Source organism: Urocitellus parryii, chromosome X (assembly GCF_045843805.1).
Source record: "Urocitellus parryii isolate mUroPar1 chromosome X, mUroPar1.hap1, whole genome shotgun sequence".
Taxonomy (NCBI): Eukaryota; Metazoa; Chordata; class Mammalia; order Rodentia; family Sciuridae; genus Urocitellus; species Urocitellus parryii.
The window spans coordinates 92,837,244-92,859,217 of NC_135547.1; the positions used below are offsets into that span (position 1 = coordinate 92,837,244).

The following is a 21,974-nucleotide window of genomic DNA, read 5'->3' on the forward strand; positions in this document are numbered from 1 at the left end:
AGGGAGACACAGGACAGAGCATTTGCTTATGTGGGGAAGCCAAAACAGGAACATTTAGAAATTTTGATGAATCACTGGAGGACAAGTGGGAACTATTATGAGAGTAAGAATTTCCTGGGGACTAGTCATAGGGGGTTCCCATCCTCTTGCAAGCTTTTTCTCCAGGAACACAATCAGGTTCACACAGGGAAGATGGGGTAGAGGAGGAACTGGAATAAGCTACCTGGTTGGTGCTATCTGGGTCCCTGGTGCTTAGTACCCTGCCCCCCTTACTGAACAAACGGCTTCATCTCTGGGGAAAGGATACCAAGTGAGAACCATGTTGTAATTTCACTTTGGCTGGGGGAAAGAGAAAAGCATTCAGCCTCTGCCTCTCTGTTACCTAAGGAGAAAAAGGCCCTCCCTGGGGAGAATCTCAAGGACAAAGAATAGAGAGTACCAGAAGGTACTTAATAGGGGAAGGTGCAAAATGCTGTAAGGATGAAGATCACCTCCCTGCAAAGCCAGACAGAAGGCCACTATGCAATCCATAGCCTGAGGCATAATCAGAAGATCAGAGAATGCTGCCCCTCCCCCAGACCCTACCACCACGCTAAAGCCTGCAGTGATAATAACAGTGGCTAAGAGCTGGGAGTGCTGCCAGAGACAGGATCTATCTGAGGAAAACACATAAAGACTCTAGAAAAGAACCTGGCAGTTCCTCAAATGGTTAAACAGAGTGACATGATCCAACAATTCAACTCCTGGGTATAATATACCCAATACAACTGATAATATCTTTACATAAAAACTTGTATGTGAATGTTCATAGCAGAATTATTCATAATAGCTAAAAAGTGGGAACAACCCAAACATCCATCAATTGATGAATGGATAAACAAAACATGGTAATATCATTTGATTGTGAAAAAAAATGAAATACTGATACATGCTACAACATGGATGAACCTAGAAAATATTATGCTAAATGAAACAAAAAGACAACATATTGTATGATTCCATCTATAGGAAATGTCTAGAATAGGCAAATCCACAGATCTACTTAAGTAGATCTGTGGCTGCCAGACGCTGGGCACAGGGACACTGGGGAGTAACTACTAATGGGTTGGGCGTTTCTTTCCGAGGTCAAAAAAATGTACTAAATTTAGATTGTGGTAATTGCTATATAACTGCAAATATACTAAAATCCACTGATCTATATACTTTAAATATATGAACTACACACTATGAGAATTATGTTTCTATAAAAGATACTAAAAATTTTTAAAGAGTGATTGTGGTATTGATGGACACCAACTGAAAGGCTTTGATATCCACTATCACCCAGCAAGAGTTAGGGGCCTCCTCCACCTCCTCCTTAATGTGGTATTAGCAGAGACTGGGTAGGGACCCTGGGCTATCACCCCTAAATATCAATAATTTGGTACCCCTGACCATCACCACACACCCCACTATCAGTAGAGGCAACCATATATGGATTTCTATCCTAACCAAGTAGTAATGGGATCCCCCATTTCCTAGAGAGATAAGAGAAGCAAGGTGGAGGACCCAGGAATTCCACAACTGGTACTAAAGATCAACACCTCTTCTTTCACACTGGCCTGGTTATAGCAGAGGCTTGCTAAAACAGAAGTTTTAAACAAAGGATTCCTTGTTTCACAACCTAATACCAAAAAAGTTCAGGGTACAATAGAAAATCACTCATCAGGCTAAGAACTAGGAATGAGAAAAGACAATCAATAGATATATAAACATCAAGAGGACACAGATGTTAGAATTATGTGACAAGGATTTTACAGCATCTATGATAATAATGCTTTAGTGAGAAATTACACTTCTGAAACAAAAATATAAACCTTCATCAAAGGAATAGAGGATATAAAGAATAAATGAAAATTTTAGAATGGAATAATACAATAACTGAAACAAGCTCTTGGGATAGGCTCAATCAGACAATGGAATTAACAAAAGAAAAAACCAGTGAACAAGAGAAATTACTTAATCTGATAACAGAAAGAATATATAGTGAAAAAATGAAAGTAGTCTGAAGGACCTGTGGGAAAACAACAAAATATCTGACATTCATGCAACTTAAGTCCCAAAAGGAAAGAAGAAATAAGGTGAAATTGAAGAATATTCAAAGAAATAATGGCTAAAAGTTTCTCAAACTTTGCAGAAGATATAAATTTCTAGATTCAAGAAGCTGCCCAAACTTCAAACAGTATAAGCGAAAATAAACCCATCCATCATAATCTAAGTTTTAAAAACAAAAGACAAAACTCTTAAAAGCACAAGAAAAATCAATGACTAGTTACCTAGAGTGGAACAACTATCTGAACAATATCAAATTTCTCTTCTGAAACTATGGAGGCTAGAGGGAAGGAGCAGAACACTTTTCAATGTTGAAAGAAAATTACTGTCAAACCATGATTCTTTATCAAGCAAGAATATCATTCAGGAAAGAAGGTGAAATTAGGACATCCTCAGATAAGGAAAACAAAGAGAATTTAACACTACCCTAAACAAATGACCAAAGAAGTTCTTTAAGCAGAAAGGGCATGAACAAAAAAAGGAAAATTGAAACATCAGGAATAAAGCAAGAATACAGATACAGGTGAATACAGCAGACTATCCTATTGAGTTTTCTAAAGTTTGATGACTGAAAAAAATATAACATTGTCTAATGTGGTTCTCAATGTAAGAGAAAACAAAATACAAGACAATTTCATATTATAAAGGTGGGAAGGGCAGATAAATACATATAAATGGTAAGATTTCCATATTTCACTCAAAATGGTAAAATGTAGAAATCAATAGACTGATGTTGTGTATCTAAAAGATAACACCAAAAGCAATTACTAACATCTATATAGAGATATACATTCAAAATTGCTATAGATAAATCAACACGGGATTAAAAAACCTATTCAAATCACCCATAAGAAGAGAGAAAATAAAATAGGAGCAACAACAATCAACAGAGAGCAAATAGAAAACAAACAGTAAAATGACATATTTAAGCCAAATCATACCAAAAGTTATGGTTTAAATACAATTAGAAGACAGCAAGAGATTGAATTTAAAAAACAACCCAACTATGAGAAACTCACTTCAAATATAATCATTATATAGATCAAAAGTAGAAGAATGGAAAAATATACCATATAAACATGAATCAGAAGAAATCTAGAAACCATATTAATATTAAATAGTGAAGACTTCATAGCAAACAGAATTACCAAAGACAAAGAAGGACATTATATTATAAAAGGATCAATTTATGTATGCATCTAACAATAGAGCTTCAAAATACATAAAGCAAAACTGATAGAACTGGGAGAAGAAATAGATAAATCCCAAATTACAATTGGAGACTTCTATAGTACTCTCTGAACAATTACTAAAATGACTAGGTAGAAAATCAGTAAGGATACAGAAGAATGTGATCAATCAACAGGACCCAAGAACAGCAGAATATACATTCCTTCTGGGTATTCACGGAACATTCACCAAGATAAAAAATATTTTGGGCTATAAAAAAAACCTTGACAAATGTAAAAGAAGTGAAATCCTAGAATATTGTCTGGAAATAATAAAATAAAATTAGAAATCAGTAATAGAAAGACAGCAGATGATGGAAGGAGAGGGTCATCATTATACAAAATACATGTATGAAGATGTGAATTTGGGGTCAACATACCTTATATACAAACAGAGATATGATAAATGGTGGTATAAAGGTGTATTAAGAATTGTATGCAAAAAAATAAGAGAGCTCATGTATAATGGAATAATTTGGTGTAAACAAACAGAGTTACAAAAAATTGTGCTGTGGATGGATAATTATAAATGTAATGCACTCCACTATTGTCATGTATGTAAGAAATAAATTTTAAAAAAATAAAAAAAAGAAAGCAGGAAAGTCTCTAAACACTTGGGAATGAAACAACATATTTCTAAATAATCTAAGGGTCAAAGAAGTTTTGAGGAAAATAAAAAATACTCTAAACTTAATGAAAATAAACATCAAAATTAGTGGGATGCAGCTAAAATGGCATTTAAGGGATATTTAATAGAACTAAAATTCTTATATCAGAGAAGAGGAAAAATTTCAAATTAGTAATGTAAGCAGGGCATGGTGACACACACCTGTAATCCCAGCTACTTGGGCGTCTGAGGCAGGAAAGGCCAGCCTCAGCAAGATCCTGTTTTGAAATAAAAAATAAAAAGGGCTGGGATGTAGCTCAGTATTAAAGTGACCCTGGGTTCAATTCCCAGTACCAAAATAACAACAACAACAACAACAAAAACACCCTGGACCAAAACAACAACAACAAAAATGAAAGCAAAACCTAAGCATCCACCTCAAGAATCTAGAAAAAGAGCAAAATAAACCTAGATCAAGAAGAAGAAAATAATAAAAATAAGAACAGAAATCATGGCTGGGGATGTAATCGTAGCTCAGTGATAGAGCACTTACCTAGCATGTGCTTGGCCCTGAGTTCAATCTCCAGTCCCAAACCCCAAAAAGAAAGAAAAAAGAAAAAACTACAGCAAAAAGTTTAGAAAAGTCAAATAATAAAAATTTTAAAAAATATCATTGGTCCTTTTTAGCTGGACATAACAATAAGATTCATTTTGATGTAATTATAAAAGCATAGAATATAATTTGTTCTAATTTAGTCCTCAGTACTTACCCTTTCCCTTCCCCCCTCCCTCCCTCTATTCTCTTCCTTCTGCTTATCTTTTTGCTATTCACTTAAAAGTTTTTTAAAATTAGTGTCTTGTGGATGTACACAGTGGTGAGATTCACAATGGTATATTCATATATATGCATAGGAAAGTTAGTCATATTTATTCCTCTGTCTTTTCCTATCTCATCCCTCCTCCCTTCCCCTCATTCCCCTTTGTATACTCCACTTATCTTTCTTCTATTCTTTTTTTATGTCCCCCACCTTATTTTGGATTAGCTTTCACATATCAGAGAAAGCATTTGACCTTTGACTTTGGGACTAGCTCAAATAATAAATGTTGTTTTAAAAAAGAATGATGGGACTGGGATTGTGGCTCAGTGGTAGAGCGCTTGCCTAGCAGGGGCAGGATGGGTTCAATCCTCAGCACCACATAAAAATAAAGGCATTGTATTGTGTCCATCTACACTTAAAAAAATAAATATTAAAAAAGAATGAAAATTAATGGAATTAAAAAGAGAAAAATTATAGAGATGGTTTCACTGACTTTAGAACAATTTTAGCAGCATAATAAAGTATGTAGTATTGGGTTATGCCGTGAAGTAGATTTTTTTTTTTTTTGTGGTCCTGGGGATTGAACCCAGGGTCTCGTGCATGTGAGGCAAGTGCTCTACCAACTGAGCTATATTCCCAGATCATATGCCCTGAAGTATAAAGTAAATATATGTGATCCCATATGGATATAAATAAATAATTTTTTTTTAAAACCAGGAAGAAGACATAAAACTTCTTTATAGAATATTATCAAATAATATATGCTAACTAACTCTTCCCTTCAAGAAGTAAAGCTTAATCCTTGCCCAAAATCATTGCTGGGTCTGAGTAGGTCACCCTTAGTGACTTGCTTTCAAAGAACAAAATAGGAAAGGGGAAAAAGAAGAACTTTACAATGGAGAAACCTCATAAATATTACCTTAACCAAATGATAAGCCCTTTATATAATACAATGAGAAGGATACTTGATCTCTGTTGTATTCTTCTCCCAAACCTTAATTATAGTCTCATTGTAAAACAAACATCATCAGACAAAGACAGACTGGGGAAAATTCTACAGGATACTCAATAGTACTGTTCAAGTAATGTAAAACAGGGAAAAACTCAGAAACTGTCACAATCCAGAGAAAACTGAGAAGACGTGATAACTAAATGTAATGTTGTACCCTGGACTGAATACTGGAATATTAGTGGAAAAAACTGACAAAAATCCCCAAAAGCTTGGAGTTTAGTTAATATTAATGCATTGTACTGACTTTTTTAGTTTTTTTGAGGGTGATTTTTAAAATTAGTGCTTCATGGTTATACAAAAAGTTGGGTTCATTTCAACAATCTGGATTTTTTAGTTTTGACAAATGTATTACAGTAATGTAAGATGTTAGTTAACATTCAGGGAAAAGGAAATCCAATGTGGGCTATACATGAACTCTCAATACTATCTCTGCATCTTTTCTGTAAATTTAAAATCCCCAAATAGGAAGATTATTAGAAAAAAACATGTGGCTAAATCTACAGGATCACTAATGTTTAGATGATAAAAGTATGTTTTTCAAAACTATCAAGTAAAAGAGGATAAGTTACTAATTCTCAATGCCCCTAAGTATTCCAGACAAGTGGAAACTGATATAAAAGATGAATGACAATACCAGAAAAGTGCACTATGTTCAGTTAAGCAAACATCTTTATTTACTTTTCTTTTTTTTATTGGTTTATTTACTTTTCAAAGTGTGATATGTTTTGTTTTATCAGGGTTTGTTTGGGTTGTATTTTGAAGCCTAAACTAAGGTAGCCCTTGAAGAATTTATCCAGGCTACCAAACAAAATAAATGCAGTCTGATTTTGTTTTGTCCCTGTTTGCACATGAAAGGAAGTTATTTACATTTCTTAAGTGAGCTTTATAACAATTGTCTGAAACAAATGGGAACAGCAAGTAGAACCTAGAAAGTCAGATTTGAACAGAAAAGTGATACTTTGCTAATAGAAATGTGAAATAGATGGGCATAGGGGTGCATCATATAATCCCAGCTACTTGGGAGAGTGAGGCAGGGGGATCACAAGTTCGAAGGTAGTATGGGAAATTTAGGGAGACCTGTTTTAAAATAAAAAATAAAAAGGCCTGGGTATGTAGCTCAGTGGTAGAGCACTTGCCTACCTTGCATACCTTGCATAAGCCCCTGGGTTGAATCCCTAGTACTAACCACCCACCCCCCAAAAAGAAAAAAAAAACTGAAAAGAAATGTCGCATAAATGGATACTCTGAGAAAGCAACAAAAGGTGATATTGTTTTTGTTTTAAGACGCAAATAGGAAGAAAGAATTCACAGTGGTTCCAACTATTCCTTGATGGCTGCCCTCAGCCTCACCTGTAAGCAGTGTATGCTTGTTGTCGGGCGCGGTGGCGCACGCCTGTAATCCCAGCGATTCGGGAGTCTGAGGCACGAGGATCTCAAGTTCGAAGCCAGCATAGGCAATTTAGCAAGATCCTGTCTCGAAATAAAAAATAAAAAAGGGCTGGGGATGTAGCTCAGTGGTAGAGCACCCCTGGGGTTCAATCCCCAGTACTGAAAAAAAAAATAAAGGCAGCAATAAGTGCTTGTCACCTTTGCCGCTTCCCATTTACTTCCACTTCTCTTCTTTTACCAAGAGTCCTTCCACGTTCTCCTTCCTGTCTGGGTTCCCAGCCCTTGTTCAATTCTAGGCAACTGTTCTATTTTCAAATTCTGCTCTCACTTAATTATGGAAACTTTTATTATAGCTATTCATAAGATAATATTGGTTCTGTCTCATATTTCTTAACTGACAAAGTTCAATAAATATAAACAATTATTATGCCCTGCATAATTGTTCAAAGCATATTAGGACAGGATTAGGCTAATAGGACAGGATTCAGGGTGAATCCAAACCTAAATTTCAGTTTTCTTTTATTTGTTCTTTCTTTCCTTCTTTTCCTGAGATAGTGGACATTGAACTCAGGAGTGCTTTACCACTGAGCTACATGCCTGAACCTTTTTATTTTCCTTTTCCTTTGTTTGTGGTGCTGGGGATTGAACCCAGGGCTTTATGCATGCTAGGCAAGCACTACCTTTGAGCTACATTCCTAGTACAATCCTTTTTGTTTTTTATTTTGAGACAGGGTCTTGCTAAGTTGCCAAGGTTAGCCTTTAACTTATGATCCTCCTGCCTCAACCTCTGGAGTATCTGGGATTACAAGTGTGCACCACCAAGCCTGGCTCTGCTCTTATTCAGATGACCCAGGATAAGTAACTTCTATAAGCCTCAGATTCATCACCTGCAAACAGAATACCTACTTTTTAATACCATCAAGGGAATGCAACAAAAGCATGATTTCCCCAGGTACCTTATCATGAAAATCATCTGATATCAATTTTAAAAACTAGATCCCAGGCACCTTCCTTGTAAATATTAATGCACTAGTGCCACAGGATAGAGTTGGTCTGGAATTAGTATTTCGAACAAACATCCAGGAAGAGTCAAGTTTGGGCATAATCCAATAATAGTAGATAATCCAATCTAATTGTTATTAGATGATCTACTATACAACTCTTGGTACAAAAATCTTCAATAAATTTAGCTATGGGAGGTAGGTTTGATAATAATCATGTAATGCTGATAACACAAATAATTTCAAAGGGATGAAGCAAAGCAGAACATGGAATCAAGTTCTTCTAATGCCAAGGCTAGTTTTGTCATCGAAATATCACCAGGTTCTCCCTTTTATAACACAATGCAAAATACAAATGAAAAAATTGCTTCTAACAGCTCAGATTCCCCAGTTCTTCCAACAAAAGACTGTTACTCCCACTGATCTGGAGGCCACAGGCCTCAAAATCCAAAGTCCTTGAGTTGTTTTATGTCCTACAAGGAAAGGCAACAAAGTTTTAAATCACCACTCCATAGTCAAAATCTCCTTTGAATAGGTGAAGAGTTTCTTCCACTTGCTGTTTATGTGCATTATATTCCCTGAGTTTTTCAGTATGACACAGACACATGAAAATGCACTAATATTTTATTGTGCCTAGACAGATCTCTAGCAAAGTAAGTAAATGAAAAATAACCTCTGAGAAAGGCAAAATGCTTTCTGATGGATACACTGGAGCAGTACTTCTCAGTGAGTTTCTCCTTTTCCATAAGTGTGGGTGGAACCTGTGACTTGCTTCTAATCAATAGAATATAGCAAATGCGATAGGATGTCACTTCCATGATTATATTATATTATATAAGACTCCATCTTAGCAGACTTGCTGGCTCTGAAAAAGTAAACTGCCTTATTGTAAAAATTCCTATGGAGAAGGCCACATGACAAGAAACTATAAGTGACCTTTAGGAACTGAGTGGTTTTTTTTTCATCAAAAGCCAGCAGGAAAATAAAGATCTAAATCCTCCAGTTCTAAGGAGGAATTCTGCCAACAATCTGAATGAGCTTGAAAGTGAATTCTTCTCTAGTTCAGCTTCCAGATGGGAATATATCCTAGTCAGCACAAGGATTGATGCTTTGAAAAATCCTGAACACAGAATGTAGTCATAATGTGCCCAGGTTCCTGACCTACAGAAAGTGAGATAATGAATGAGTGCTGCTTCTTAAGCTACTAATTTTGTGATCATGTATAATGCAACAACAGATAACTAATACAATATCTTTTCCTTTATAGCCAAGAAGTTCACTCATAGTATAAATGAAGATACACAAGATCAGCTTCTCATCATTTAATTATCACAGAGGAAAGTCTGTATGATCCACTAAACCATTACCAAGTCCAAGTGTAATTCTGGCACTTTGCTATCCTTGGGGCAGAAGAAGATCAGACTCATAAGGAGTGACCCCCCCCTTTTTTTCTGGACCAGCAGTGCTCCAAGGGCCACAGCTCAGATTCCAGACCTCTTGGTCCTTTCCTTCTCCATCCACAACTTCCTAACCTCTCCTTTCCTGTACCATCTCCCACCTGCTAATCTAATTTTTTTCAATCATAGGTCAGGAGATCCTTCCCAGTTCTCTGGGTCTCTCTGACTTTCTGACAAGAAGAGGAATATTCTAAAGACAGGCACTTGTCATTACCAAAAATGACAGCAGGGGGCTGGGGATGTGGTTCAAGCAGTAACACGCTCACCTGGAATTCGTGGGGCCATGCACAGGCGCTGGGTTTGATCCTCAGCACCACATAAAATAAAAAATAAAGATGTTGTGTCCACCGAAAACTGAAAAATATTAAAAAATTCTCTCTCTTTAAAAAAATGAAAGCAGTATAAAGATTATTTTTCTCTCAGAGAGGAAAGGAATCTTTCTGGAAAATAAACAAACTCATTGGAAAACAGCTTTATCTGCTGGCATATGCTTTACTTTGCACATCTTCAGATTCTGGATATTGTATGAGGCAGGATGTAGCTATCTGTTTTTTTTTAAGTCTAAAAATTAAATATATTATCTCACCTCAGCAGGTTTCTTGTGTTCTTTTGAATTTTTTGACTTGCTCCTATACATTGGGCCAGGAGTAAAGGAAGTGGAAGGACCTGTAAAAGATAATTAGAAAAAAATACTAAGATATACTACCCACTAATGTAACTAAATGACATAAAACTAAATGCCATCCAAGAGAATTATGAAATATGAAATATATGATAGACAAGACAACAGAGATCTCTTACTACTACATAAAATAACTGTACCCAAGAGAGTCTCACAATGGAGTTTAATAACATTTATAGGTGACCTTCTCAACTGCAAAAACTTCAATAATGCCAAGGCTGGAAAGATTCAATTTGGTGTAATTACACCTCATTGTATTTTGGAATTTCCTAGAGAAAATGTATCTGGAAAAACTAAAAATATGGAGCACATATTCTGTGCTTCCTCAAAGGCTGGTATTAGGGCCTTTATAAACAATGACCTACAATCAAACATTTAGTACCCTAGCTACAATTAGAATCAGAGTTTACAATTTATGCTCCTATACTTACTTTCTTTTCTAAAGAAACTCTGTTAAAGCATTACTAGATTTGGCTTTTGCTTTTTAGGAAAAATAAAAGCAAAAAACAATGTTATATGCCATACAAAACTGACTCTTCCACCTAATTTATCTATCTATAATGAAATTTAAATGAGTAGGAAAAAGGGACTCTGAACTTTTCTTCCCAGAAATATTATTTTTTTAACTATGAGAAGATACATGAAATGGCTTATTCTCAAATCAAAGAAGAAATCCTCAAGGGGTATAGATATTATGGTTACTAGTTGCCAGCCAGTTCTACTCACACTCGTCTGAACTGTCACTGCTGGTGAGAGTCTTATGGCGTTTCATCCTGAAGCATCCTAGGAAAGAGAACAATACTGAATGAAGCAGTCAATATACACGGGAGGTCAGTCAACACTATCCCACAGATTCCAGAAGTAGCAGCAGGAAAATCACACCAAGTAAATGATTTCTATTAAGAATATTCTCAAATGGCCTAGAGTAAATGGAAAAAATACTACCAAATCCTATAATACAAAGTGTGTGGACGACTAGGTGAGGCCACACATTAGCCTTAGGAGGAAGCCCAAGCCACAGAGGATGAGTAGTATAGTGCTGGCTAGAGCCTCAGATGTGTCCATTGTCACCAAAACAAAGAAGGGCAGCTGAGGTTGTCTTCAGACAGAGATCCCAACGAGGGAAGAGCAGGAAGGGAAACATAAAAACAGAACTGTCAAGGGTTAAGGCTGAAAGGCATGAGACATGGCTGGCTGAAGAATGAATAAGCATGACCATTCTTTTTTTCTGCCTATACTTTTTTCCTTTCTCTGTCCTCATCTCCCAAACAAGTAGCCTAATCTAAAATTATAACTGTACATATATAGTAAAGAATGTTATAGAAAATTCCTATATTGGAGTGCTCAAGTGGTAGCGCGCTTGCCTAGCATGCATGAGGCACTGGGTTCGATTCTCAGCACCACATAAAAATAAAGATATTGTGTCCACCTAAAACTAAAAAATAAATATTAAAAAAGAGAAAATTCCTATGTTGTGAAGAATGAATATTTTGGACTAAAACTTCTAGTGGTTCAAGTGTCCTTCCCAGAATGTGGCCAGTAACAGATAAAGGAGATTTCACCCTTCTGGGAAAACAATGGCACTGCAGTATATGAAAAAAGAAGATACTGACACTTCAACTCACAAAATGTTGAAAATATAATATAAACTAAAAAAGACAGTGACAGTGCTACAAAATGTTACTAAGGGCTACCCCAGTTGTATAGGGAATAATGATCAGGGATAGTACCTTAGAGTCACTCATATACACTACGGAGGAGGAAGTAATACCAGTACATGACCACTTTGAGCAATTATGAATACATCAACAAGACAGTATGTTAAACGGCTTAGAGTTCTACTTCTGGCATGACAGTGTAAGGAGCTCTGTAGACTCACACTGCAGTGAAACTGGTGAAAATTCTTTCAATTAAATAACAACCCCCCCAAACCAATCATTTAGTCTCTGGAAGTGATCCTAAAGGCATACAGCAAATGAAGAAGCATTTATTCAAGAAGATCTACTAAAACTCTGTAAATAAAATGGGAATCTGTGGTATATGGACCTAGACCCATTCCCTCTGTCTCTCTTCCCAGCACAAGTTTTGTGAGATTGGTGCAGCTACATAGGTCTCACTCTCCCTTAGCTCCCAGCTGGCAGCCTTACTTGCTGGGAGAACCAGATGTCAGCACTTCTTATTCTGTTTTTAGCTAGATGCTGCTGAAGCTAAGTTCCAGGTAAGTGTGGCTGAGAGGTAAGGGCTTTTTCTTCCACATAGTTCCCACTCATGAGATGGAGGCTGTTTTTGGTGTGGTGCCACCCAGAATGCTGAAGCCTTGATTACTCTGGCCCTAGCTTGTGGGGTTGGGGTTCTGCACTAGGAAAGGCAAACCTAGGAGACCTGAGGTTGCCATGCCCCTCAGAGGGAAGGCACAATGTTGTCCCCATTCCATGTTATCTAAGCTCAGAGACACTTCCTAGGGAGAGGCAGGTCATACAGAAGAGGGCTACAATTCTATCATCAATGGAACTGACTTCATCTGCAGCTGACTACTATACAACAGATAACCAAGCAGAGATAGCAGGGAGAAGCCACATAGGATCAGAAGAAACATCCCTCTCTCTCTTCGTGGTGCTAGGGTTGTACCCCTTGAGCTTTATACATGCTAGACAAGCACTAGACCACTGAACTAGGCCCTAGCTTCAGAAAAAAACTCAAACACTGGTCTTTGCAATTATCCCTTTAAAGGAGGCCTAATTTGATTGGATAAATTCATGTGGCAATTTATACCCCAGGACATTATTAAAAACAATAGAACAATCAGGAGCAATTAGTGGAATTTAAAAGCTGGGTATGGTCAGAAAGACAACTAAAAGGAGCCCTGTTAAAAACCACTGTCACCCCAGGTGACTGTGAACATATGGAGTTTGTGCCCTTGAGAAACAACAGAGGCTTCACACTGCAGGCCAGGGGTGGGAGTTGAATAAATAGATTTCAATACAAGAATTTAGCTAGTCACTACAGAAGGAAATAAGCAAATAACAATAAAAAACCATGTGTGGGGGTCAGTGCCAAGAGTTACTATATTATCTAAAACATTCAGTTTCCAACAAAAAAAATGGTGAAACATTTTAAGAAGCATAAGAGTATGACCCAAACACTAGCAAAATACAAAACAAAACAAAAAAACAAGCAACAGAAACTGCCTGTGAAAGCAACCATATGTTGGAATTAATAAGCACAGACTTCAGAGTTCAAATTAATCATGTAAATATACTCAAAGAACTAAAGAAAACCATGCCTGAAATCCAAGCTACTCAGGAATCTGAGGCAGGAGGATTGAAAATTTGAGGCCAGTCTGGAACTTAGCAAGAAACTGTCTCAAAGTAAACAGGGCTGGGGATGCACTTCAGTGTTTGCCTAGCATGCACAAGGCCTTGGGTTCAATCCTCAGTATTGCAGAAAAGCAACACCTCACCTCCACCAAATAAGTAAATGAAAGCACAATGTTAATGCTTTGGTCAAACAGAGAATATCAAGAATTATAAAAAAGAATCCAACAGAAATTTTAGTGTTGAGAACTACAATTAGTGAAAATCCACTAAAGGGCTTCAAAAGTAGTCTTAAACTGAAAGAAAAAAGAATTGGTGAACTTGAAATAGTTTATCAACAGAGATTGTGTGAATTTTAGAGAGAAAAAGAGGTGAAGAAAAATTAACAGAGCCTCAGAGAAATGTGGGACACCATTAAACATATTGTATATATAAGATAAGTACCAGAAGGAGAGGAAAAAAGGAGCAGAAAAAATACATTTGAAAAATTTCTCAGGGCTGGAGTTGTAGCTCAGTGGCAGAGCACTTGCCTAGCATGTGTGAGGGTTTGATCCTTAGCATCATATAAACAAAGGAAAGGCACTGTATATGTATAATCAACTAAAAAAATATTTAAAAAACCCTTCTCAATGAAAAATATTAATTTACATACATAGGGCACTGAATAAACTCCAAGTAGAATAAATGCAGAGATTTACAAATACCACAATAAAATTTGCTGAAAGCCAAACACAAGGAAAAAATATTGGAAAGCAAGGAAGGAAAAAAATTTTTTTCCACTTACAAAAGAACCCCAATAAGATTAACAGCGGACTTCTCATCAGAAATGACGGAAGCCAGAAGGCTCTGTGATGATGGTTGCACGTTTCTGTGAATATATTAAAAATCACTGAGTTGTATACTTATAAGTCAGTGAACTGTGTAGTATAAGACTTATATCTCAATAATGTTATTACAACAACAAAATAATTGTTATCAAAAAGTAACGTATAATTTATTTATTTTTATTTTTTGAGGTACTGAGGATTGAGCCCAGGAGTACTCTACCACTGAGCTATATTCCCAACCTTTGAAAATTTTTTTTTATCTTGATACAGGCCTCACTAAATTGCCAATGCTGGCTTCCAACTTGCTATCCTTCTGTCTCAGCCTCCCAAGTAGCTGGGATTACAGATTCTTGCCACCATGCTGGGATAGTGATGTACAATTTAAAGTCACAATGAGTTGGGTATGGTGGCACACATCTGCAATCCCGGCAGTTTAGGAGGGTAAAGTCCTAAGGAACTTAGTGAGACCCTGTCTTAAAATAAAAATTCTTTTAAAAAGGCTGGGAATGTGGCTCAGTGGTTAAGTGCTCCTGGGTTCAATCTCTGGTAACAAAAAAAAATTTTTTTTTAAAGTCACAATCAATACAGAAATTTAAACAGAAATAAAAGTAATATATTTTCTATTTCCTACTAAATGTATAAATCTACTTACAGTAGCACTTCATTTGCCTAATATTATAAGGGATGATCTACATATGTAAATTTTCCAGATAAATGTCTTGTCCTAAGATTTAAAATCCTAAGTATTATTAAAAGGAGCTTTTCTTACCAGGAGGTGGGAGGATGGGAAAAATGGGGGAAGTGTTGGGAATTGATATTGGCCAAAATATATTGTTATATTGTGTGCATGCATGAATATTTAACAACAAATCCCACTATTATGTAAAACTATAATGTGCCAATAAAAATGTGGGAACAAGGAGCTTTGCTTTTTCTTTTTCTTTCAGTATTGGAGATTGAACCCAGGTACACTTTACCACTAAGGTATACCCTTATTCTTTTTAGTTTTTACTCTGAGGCAGAATTTTTGCTATATAGCAGAGGCTGGCCTCAAACTTGTGATACTTTGCCCCAGCCTCCCAAGTCTCTGTGATTATAGGTGTGTGCCACCAAGACCCACTAAAGGGAGCTTTTCAAAAATATCTATTTAAAGGGCTGTGGCTGTGGCTCAGCAGTAGAGCACTCATCTCGCATGTGTAAGGCCCTGGGTTTGAACCTCAGCACCACATAAATAAAATAAAAAGGTATTATGTCCACCTACAACTAAAAATATTTTAAAAATATCTATTTAAGCCAGCCATGGTACTTACTGAATGCTTATAACCCCTACTCAGGAGATGGAGGCAGGAGGATCAAAAGACCAAGGCCTGCCTGGGCAACTTAAAGAGACCCTGTCTCAAAATTTAAAAAAAGGGCTGGGGATATAGCTTAATGGTACAATGCTTGTCCAGTATGTGAGAGGCCATGGATTTGGGTCCCCAGTGCCAACCAAAAAACAATCTATTTATCTGGGCTAGGGTGTAGCTCAGTGGGAAGACACTTGCCTAGCATGGGTAAGGCCCTGGATTTGATCCCCAGCACCACAAAATAAATAAAATATAAAATATTTATTCATTTTCTAACATTGCAGTATCAAATTACCACAAACTTAGTGTATCAAAATAACACAAATTTATTATCTTACAGATTATTGGGTCAGAAGCTTGACACAGGTCTCACTGGGCTAAAATTAAGATGTCAGCAGAGCTGCAATTCTTTCTAGAAGGCTCCTTGGATTCTGGCTATCTTTCTCCATATTCAAAACCAGAAACATTGCATCTCTGATATGTCAAAATATCTCATTCTCTGACCCTTCTCCAGGTGAAGAGAAAGTCTTCAAGATCTAGAGCCAAGCAAAGGATTCTTATATTTGAAATCCAAAACATGATTTGTCAAAGAAAAATTTGCCTTTATTAAATCGAAAAACTTTTGCTCTAAAAGAGACCCTGTGAAGAAGATGCACAAAATAGCTGAGTGTGGTGGTGTGCACCTGTGGTCCCAGCTACTTGGGAGGCTGAGGTGGGATGATCACTTGAATCCATGAGAGTGAGACCAGCTTGGGCAACACAGTGAAAAACCATCTTTTAAAAAAAGATACAAAACAAGCTACAAAATGGAACATAACTGTCATACATATTATGTCATATTTATTACAAAACATATCCGACAATAAACTTATATTAGAAATACTTAATGCATAAAACTCAACAGCAAGGAAACAAATGGCCCAATTAAAATGAACAGACATTTAACCAAAAAGGACATGCAAATAAGCACATAAAATGGTGTTCAACATCATTGCACATTGGGGAAATACAAATTTAAACCATAACAAGCTATCACTACACATTTATTAGAATGGCTAAAGTAAAAAATGAAAATGTACTAGAGAAAATATGGAGAAACTGTTATCATTCACACGTTGCTAGTGGAAATGTAAAATGGTACAACTGTTCTAGAAAACAATTTGGTCATATCTTAAAAAATTAAAAATGCAATGGCCATACAACCCAGGAACTGCACTCCTAGGCATTTATCACAGAAATGAACATTTATGTTCACACAAGTATTATAGTAGCTTTATTCATAATAGCCCCAAACTGGAAGTAATTGACATGTCTTTTAACAGAAGAATGGTTCAACAATATGTGGAACATTCACACTATAGAATACTACTCAGTAATAAAAAGGGACAAAGTAGGGGCTGGGGTTGTGGCTCAGAGGTAGAGTGCTTACCTAGCTCATGTGGGGTGCTGGGTTCGATCCTCAACACCACATAAAAATAAAATAAAGGTATTGTATCCAACTATAACTAAAAATATTTTTAAAAGGGACAAAGTATTGATACATACATAACATGTAAAACAAATACAAAACAGGTTAAAAACACTTAGCAAAAACATTACATACTCAGTGAAAGAAGTCATATAAAGAAGACCACTTATTGTATGATTCCATTTATATGAAATATCTAGAGAGATAAGAAATAGATGTGTGGCTGCCTAGGATTGGGGGTGAGAACTGGGACTAAAAGCAAATGAGTAACATGCTCTTTTGGGGGCAATGGGAATATTCTAAATTTGTATGATGGTGATGGTTGTACACTTTTGTAAATGTATTAAATTCCACAGAATTTCACACTTTAAATGGATGAATTTTTTGGCATTTAAATTATACCTAATAAGGCTAAAAAAAAACCTTTAAAATTATTTAACATTTACCAATGAGAACTGTTTAAGTAGCATCAAAGAGAACAGCAATAGGCTAGGTGCAGTGGTGCACACCTATAATCCCAATGACTTGGGAGGCTAAGGCAGGAGGATCACAGAGTAAAGGATAGCCCTGGCAACTTAGTGAGACCCTGTCTCAAAATAAAAAAAATTAAAGGGCAAGGGTAGGGTGCCCCCTAGGTTTAATCCCCAGTATTACCAAAGAAAAAATAAAGGAGGAGGAGGAAGGAAGAGAAGAAAGGAGGAAGAGGAGGAGGAGGGGAAGGAGAAAAGGAAGAAGAGGAGGAAGGGGAGAAAGAGGAGCAACAGTAACAGCAAACCCAGCAGGCCAGCTTCATTCAGTTGGAGGAAGAGAAAGAGGAGGAAGAACAACAGCAATGCCAGACAGCTTCACTCATTTAATTTACACATCTGAGTTTGTGACCCTTGACTTAAATGTTTCTGGGTCTCAGTCCCTCCTGGTCAGCAGCCCTTGCCATTCTCCCAAACTGAGCCTCCTTCCAGGCCTTGGTTTTATCTAACCAGCTAACCTTCACCCTAGACTGTAATCACAGCAGGAGGGACCATCAGGGGGACCATTCCTGGGAAAGTGCAGGGAGCTGGAGGCAGAACTACAACAGTAGAAAGGTTATGATCAAAAAAGATTATATGATTTCATTCTAGGTGCCCTTCTCTATACATCAATAGAAAAATTTTGTCTTGTGAATGCAGCCTCCAAATGGATGACTCATGATGGAACTGAGGGCAACAAATGCCATAGGAGAGATATATCATTCTCTAAAACTCAATGGAGAAAGCCAAGTGAGCATGAATTCTCTTTCATCTCCCTGAGAGTTTCAGGAGACCTAAGACTTCTTATGAGATAGATACTCTAAGACTTTTTATAAGATAGATACTCCTTTCATATGAAGTTCTGATTTTATGAGCTTCAGATAAAATTATTTCTCCATTTTCTGTAATACTCTATTCTTCAAGTAAAAGAGTTATCAAACTATTCTTTACATAGGGAGATTTTTAAGAATCTGCAAAACTTGATATTCTTATAAACTATTACAGAAACAACCATTTAAAAAATTTAGATGACAACCAAAAATTTTGTGTTCTCAGTAAAGAACCTGGGAAAGAGATTATCTAATACTAGTAACACCAGCCTTGGGAAATAAGAAACTGATCTGTCAATGATTTCCAGGAAAGAAAACAAAGCAAGCTCACTTATAGGTTTAAGCTATTAAAGTCCACTCATCTGCCTGTCCATTTCCATGACACCATTACTGTTTTTTTAACAGTTGTAAATGGATAGCATGCCTTTATTCATTTTTTTTATGTGGTGCTGAGTATCGAACCCAGTGCCTCACACATGCTAGGCAAGTGTTCTGCCACTGAGCTACAGCCCCAGCCCTACTGTTTTAATTACTGTAGGAAAAATGTCAGAGAGTAGTAAATATCAGCAGAATGATTCCATGATGGTAAATATTTAGATCTATCTTTATTCATTGTTTCTAATTATAAACAGCAATCCTATATGTATCAGCAGTAGTCATTTTACAGATGAAGAAACTGGGCTTAGAAACCTTAAAGCCACATGCTTGGAGCAGAAGGCAGAGCTGGCAAGTAAAATGGCAATGAGTATTTCAGATTGACCCTGAAGCCCAAGGCAGGCTGGAGGGATGACAGCAGATACTGCTCCTTCTAAGCTCAGTCTCCTTGGCATGGCCTGTAAAGCCTACAGTGTTCTGGCTTTAGTCTACCACTTCTCACTACCTGCTGCTTCCCTGCCTCCCTCAATCATCCTGCACATGCTAGGCCCCATGTGATTCTGTGAAAACATCACTTTATTTCATACTTCCTGACTTTGAGGATCTTCCTGCTGCCTACAATTCCATCTCCTACCCCATTTATCCTGACTAGCCCATTTTCCCCTTACTTGGTCCTACTCATTTCTTAGATGAACCTCAGTGAAGCTCCTTACATACCCCTCCTATGAAATTATTTACTCCCTTAATTTCTATCCAAGTTTCTGCACCAGCACAAGGTACTTCACTTGTATTGTAAATATTTTTTTACCTGTTCAGCTGTATCACTATCACAAGTATCTTTAAAGCAGGGACTGTGTCATATTCATCTCATACCTAAGGCTGAGACAGTATCCTGCACAAAGTAAACACGCAAAAGAATAATAGACACTGTGGTGCTCCACCCATGTCTCCTTTACTATACTAGTATACCTACCTCCTAGCCACTGCCTATGACTGCAAATAACTTGTAGCGTCCCCTTTTCCCCCAAAACTGGTGATCATACTCTCCTGAACTCCCTCCCAGGGGTAGTAAGCAGTCAATAATTGCTCCACCCCACTAGTCCTCAAAACAGACCAAGGCTAGAGTTTACTAAGACCACAAATATTCTTAATGGGTTTCTTCCTCTTCCCTACCTTGCTGTCCTCTCTCCTTCAGTTTTCTCCTGAGAGCACTCCTTAATAAATCATGTATGTTTTAATAACATGTCAGTTCTGCTCCTAGGCATCCCTACACCATGTGAATCTATATTATGTCATATTTTTTACAATTTTTATTTTAGTTGTTGATAGACCTTTTATTTTTTTTATTTATATGTGGTGCTGAGAATCAAACCCAGTGCCTCACACAAACTAGGCAAGTGCACTACCGCTGAGCCACAGCCCCAAGCCCCTATGTCATATATATATTTTTAAAATTATCATATAAGGGCTGGAGTTGTGTCTCAGCGGTAGAGTGCTTGCCTAGCATGTGTGAGGCCCTGGGTTCAATCCTCAGCACCACATGAAAGAAAGGAAGAAAGGAAGAAAGAAAGAAAGGTAGGTATTGTTTCCAACTACATCTAAAAAATAAATATTAAAAAATTACCATATAAAATTACTATAAAAGATGAATAAGTCCTAGAGATCAGTCAAGCTCAATGCCTATAGCTAATGATATTAAACTGTCTGCTTAACTTTGTATTTAAGAGGACTGGTCTTCATGCTAAGTATTCTTATAAGAGGAGAACAGAAGGAAGACTTTTCGAGTTGATGGACAGGTTTATGGCATAGACTGGGATAATGATTTTCACAAGTGTGTAGTTATCTCCAAACTCATCAAGTTATATATATTAACTATGAAGAGTTTTTTGTATGTCAATTATTTTTTAAAAAAAGAAAGACACCATAGAAGGACTAGTCCTCTCTAGTAGATCAGATATACCCTAAAGTTGCAGCAACCCAAGTATTGAGCATGATGCTCAATGACATCCAGAAAGCATACAACACTATAGGCAAATACTTGTTTTTTTTTTTTGTGATATCCGTGCCAAAATATTCATTTAAGAACTGGAAGAGCAAGAGAACTGGTAAGGTCTTCAATCATCGAAGAAACCCTTAGTAAAAAAAGAGGAACAAAGAACATAAAAGATGATAGAAATTGTAAATTTTTATTTGTACCATAAAAAACCTACTTCATAATAAAATGTTTTGTTAAATAAAACCATAAATAGGTAAAGTACAATTTTGAAGTAACTCAATGCGATGTGTCTCAAGGTCTTAAAATTTCAGTATGTTATTCAGTTGTTTATTTCTGGTTCTCTATTTAGGGTAAATGCAGTTTTTTCTTTCTTATCTCCCACAATGAGTTTTCCTTTGTTTTGGCAGAAATAAATGTACATTAGACCTCACCTTCCACTACTGGAAACAGCAATTTGATGCCAGTTTTTAGCTCTTATTCCTACTATAATCTCAACCACTGTGATTAACAGCACACTGATTAATTTTAATAGTGACCATAAGCTAGGCAAAATATAAATGTCTGTAGTAAATGTCTTCACTGGGTGAAACACCCTTTCAAAGGAGCACTGTCTGGAAATCAACCCAACTGGGATTATTTGAGAAAAAAAGCTAAAGTCTGTGGTTTGGTGGCTACTTGACTCCCCATTAATGTTCCCATAGTATTGCATGCAGGTAAGGAAAAGGGAAAGTGTTAAAGATAGTCCTTTCATTCTCTACAAGACACCCAGGAAACAAACTTATGAAATATATGGTCAGTGCAAGAAGTCCCTATTCACTGTCCTCTGTGGGCCCATGAAGCAGCTTAAAAAATATTCTAAGGCTCTACTTTAAACACATTTACACCCTTTGATTCAGCAATTTTACTTCTAACATTCCTATTTGAAAAAGTAATCCAAAGCAAAGAAAATGATTTATGAACAAAAATGTCTGTCACAATTCCATAATAAAAATAAGAAACCTAGCTAATACACAAGAGGAATAACTA

General features: G+C 36.6%; 1 protein-coding gene across 1 annotated transcript in view; it reads right to left on the reverse strand.

Moving 5' to 3' along the window:
- Jade3 (jade family PHD finger 3) overlaps positions 1–21,974 on the reverse strand; it is a 118,420-nt gene that overhangs the window by 59,116 nt on the left and 37,330 nt on the right. Inside the window, exons 2-4 of the mRNA XM_026413740.2 lie at positions 14,385–14,468; positions 11,013–11,069; positions 10,191–10,270 (exon numbers count right to left, since the gene is read on the reverse strand). Of these exons, the coding sequence (XP_026269525.1) occupies positions 10,191–10,270; positions 11,013–11,058 (126 nt within the window). The 5' untranslated portion in view covers positions 11,059–11,069; positions 14,385–14,468. The remainder of the gene's footprint in view (positions 1–10,190; positions 10,271–11,012; positions 11,070–14,384; positions 14,469–21,974) is intronic.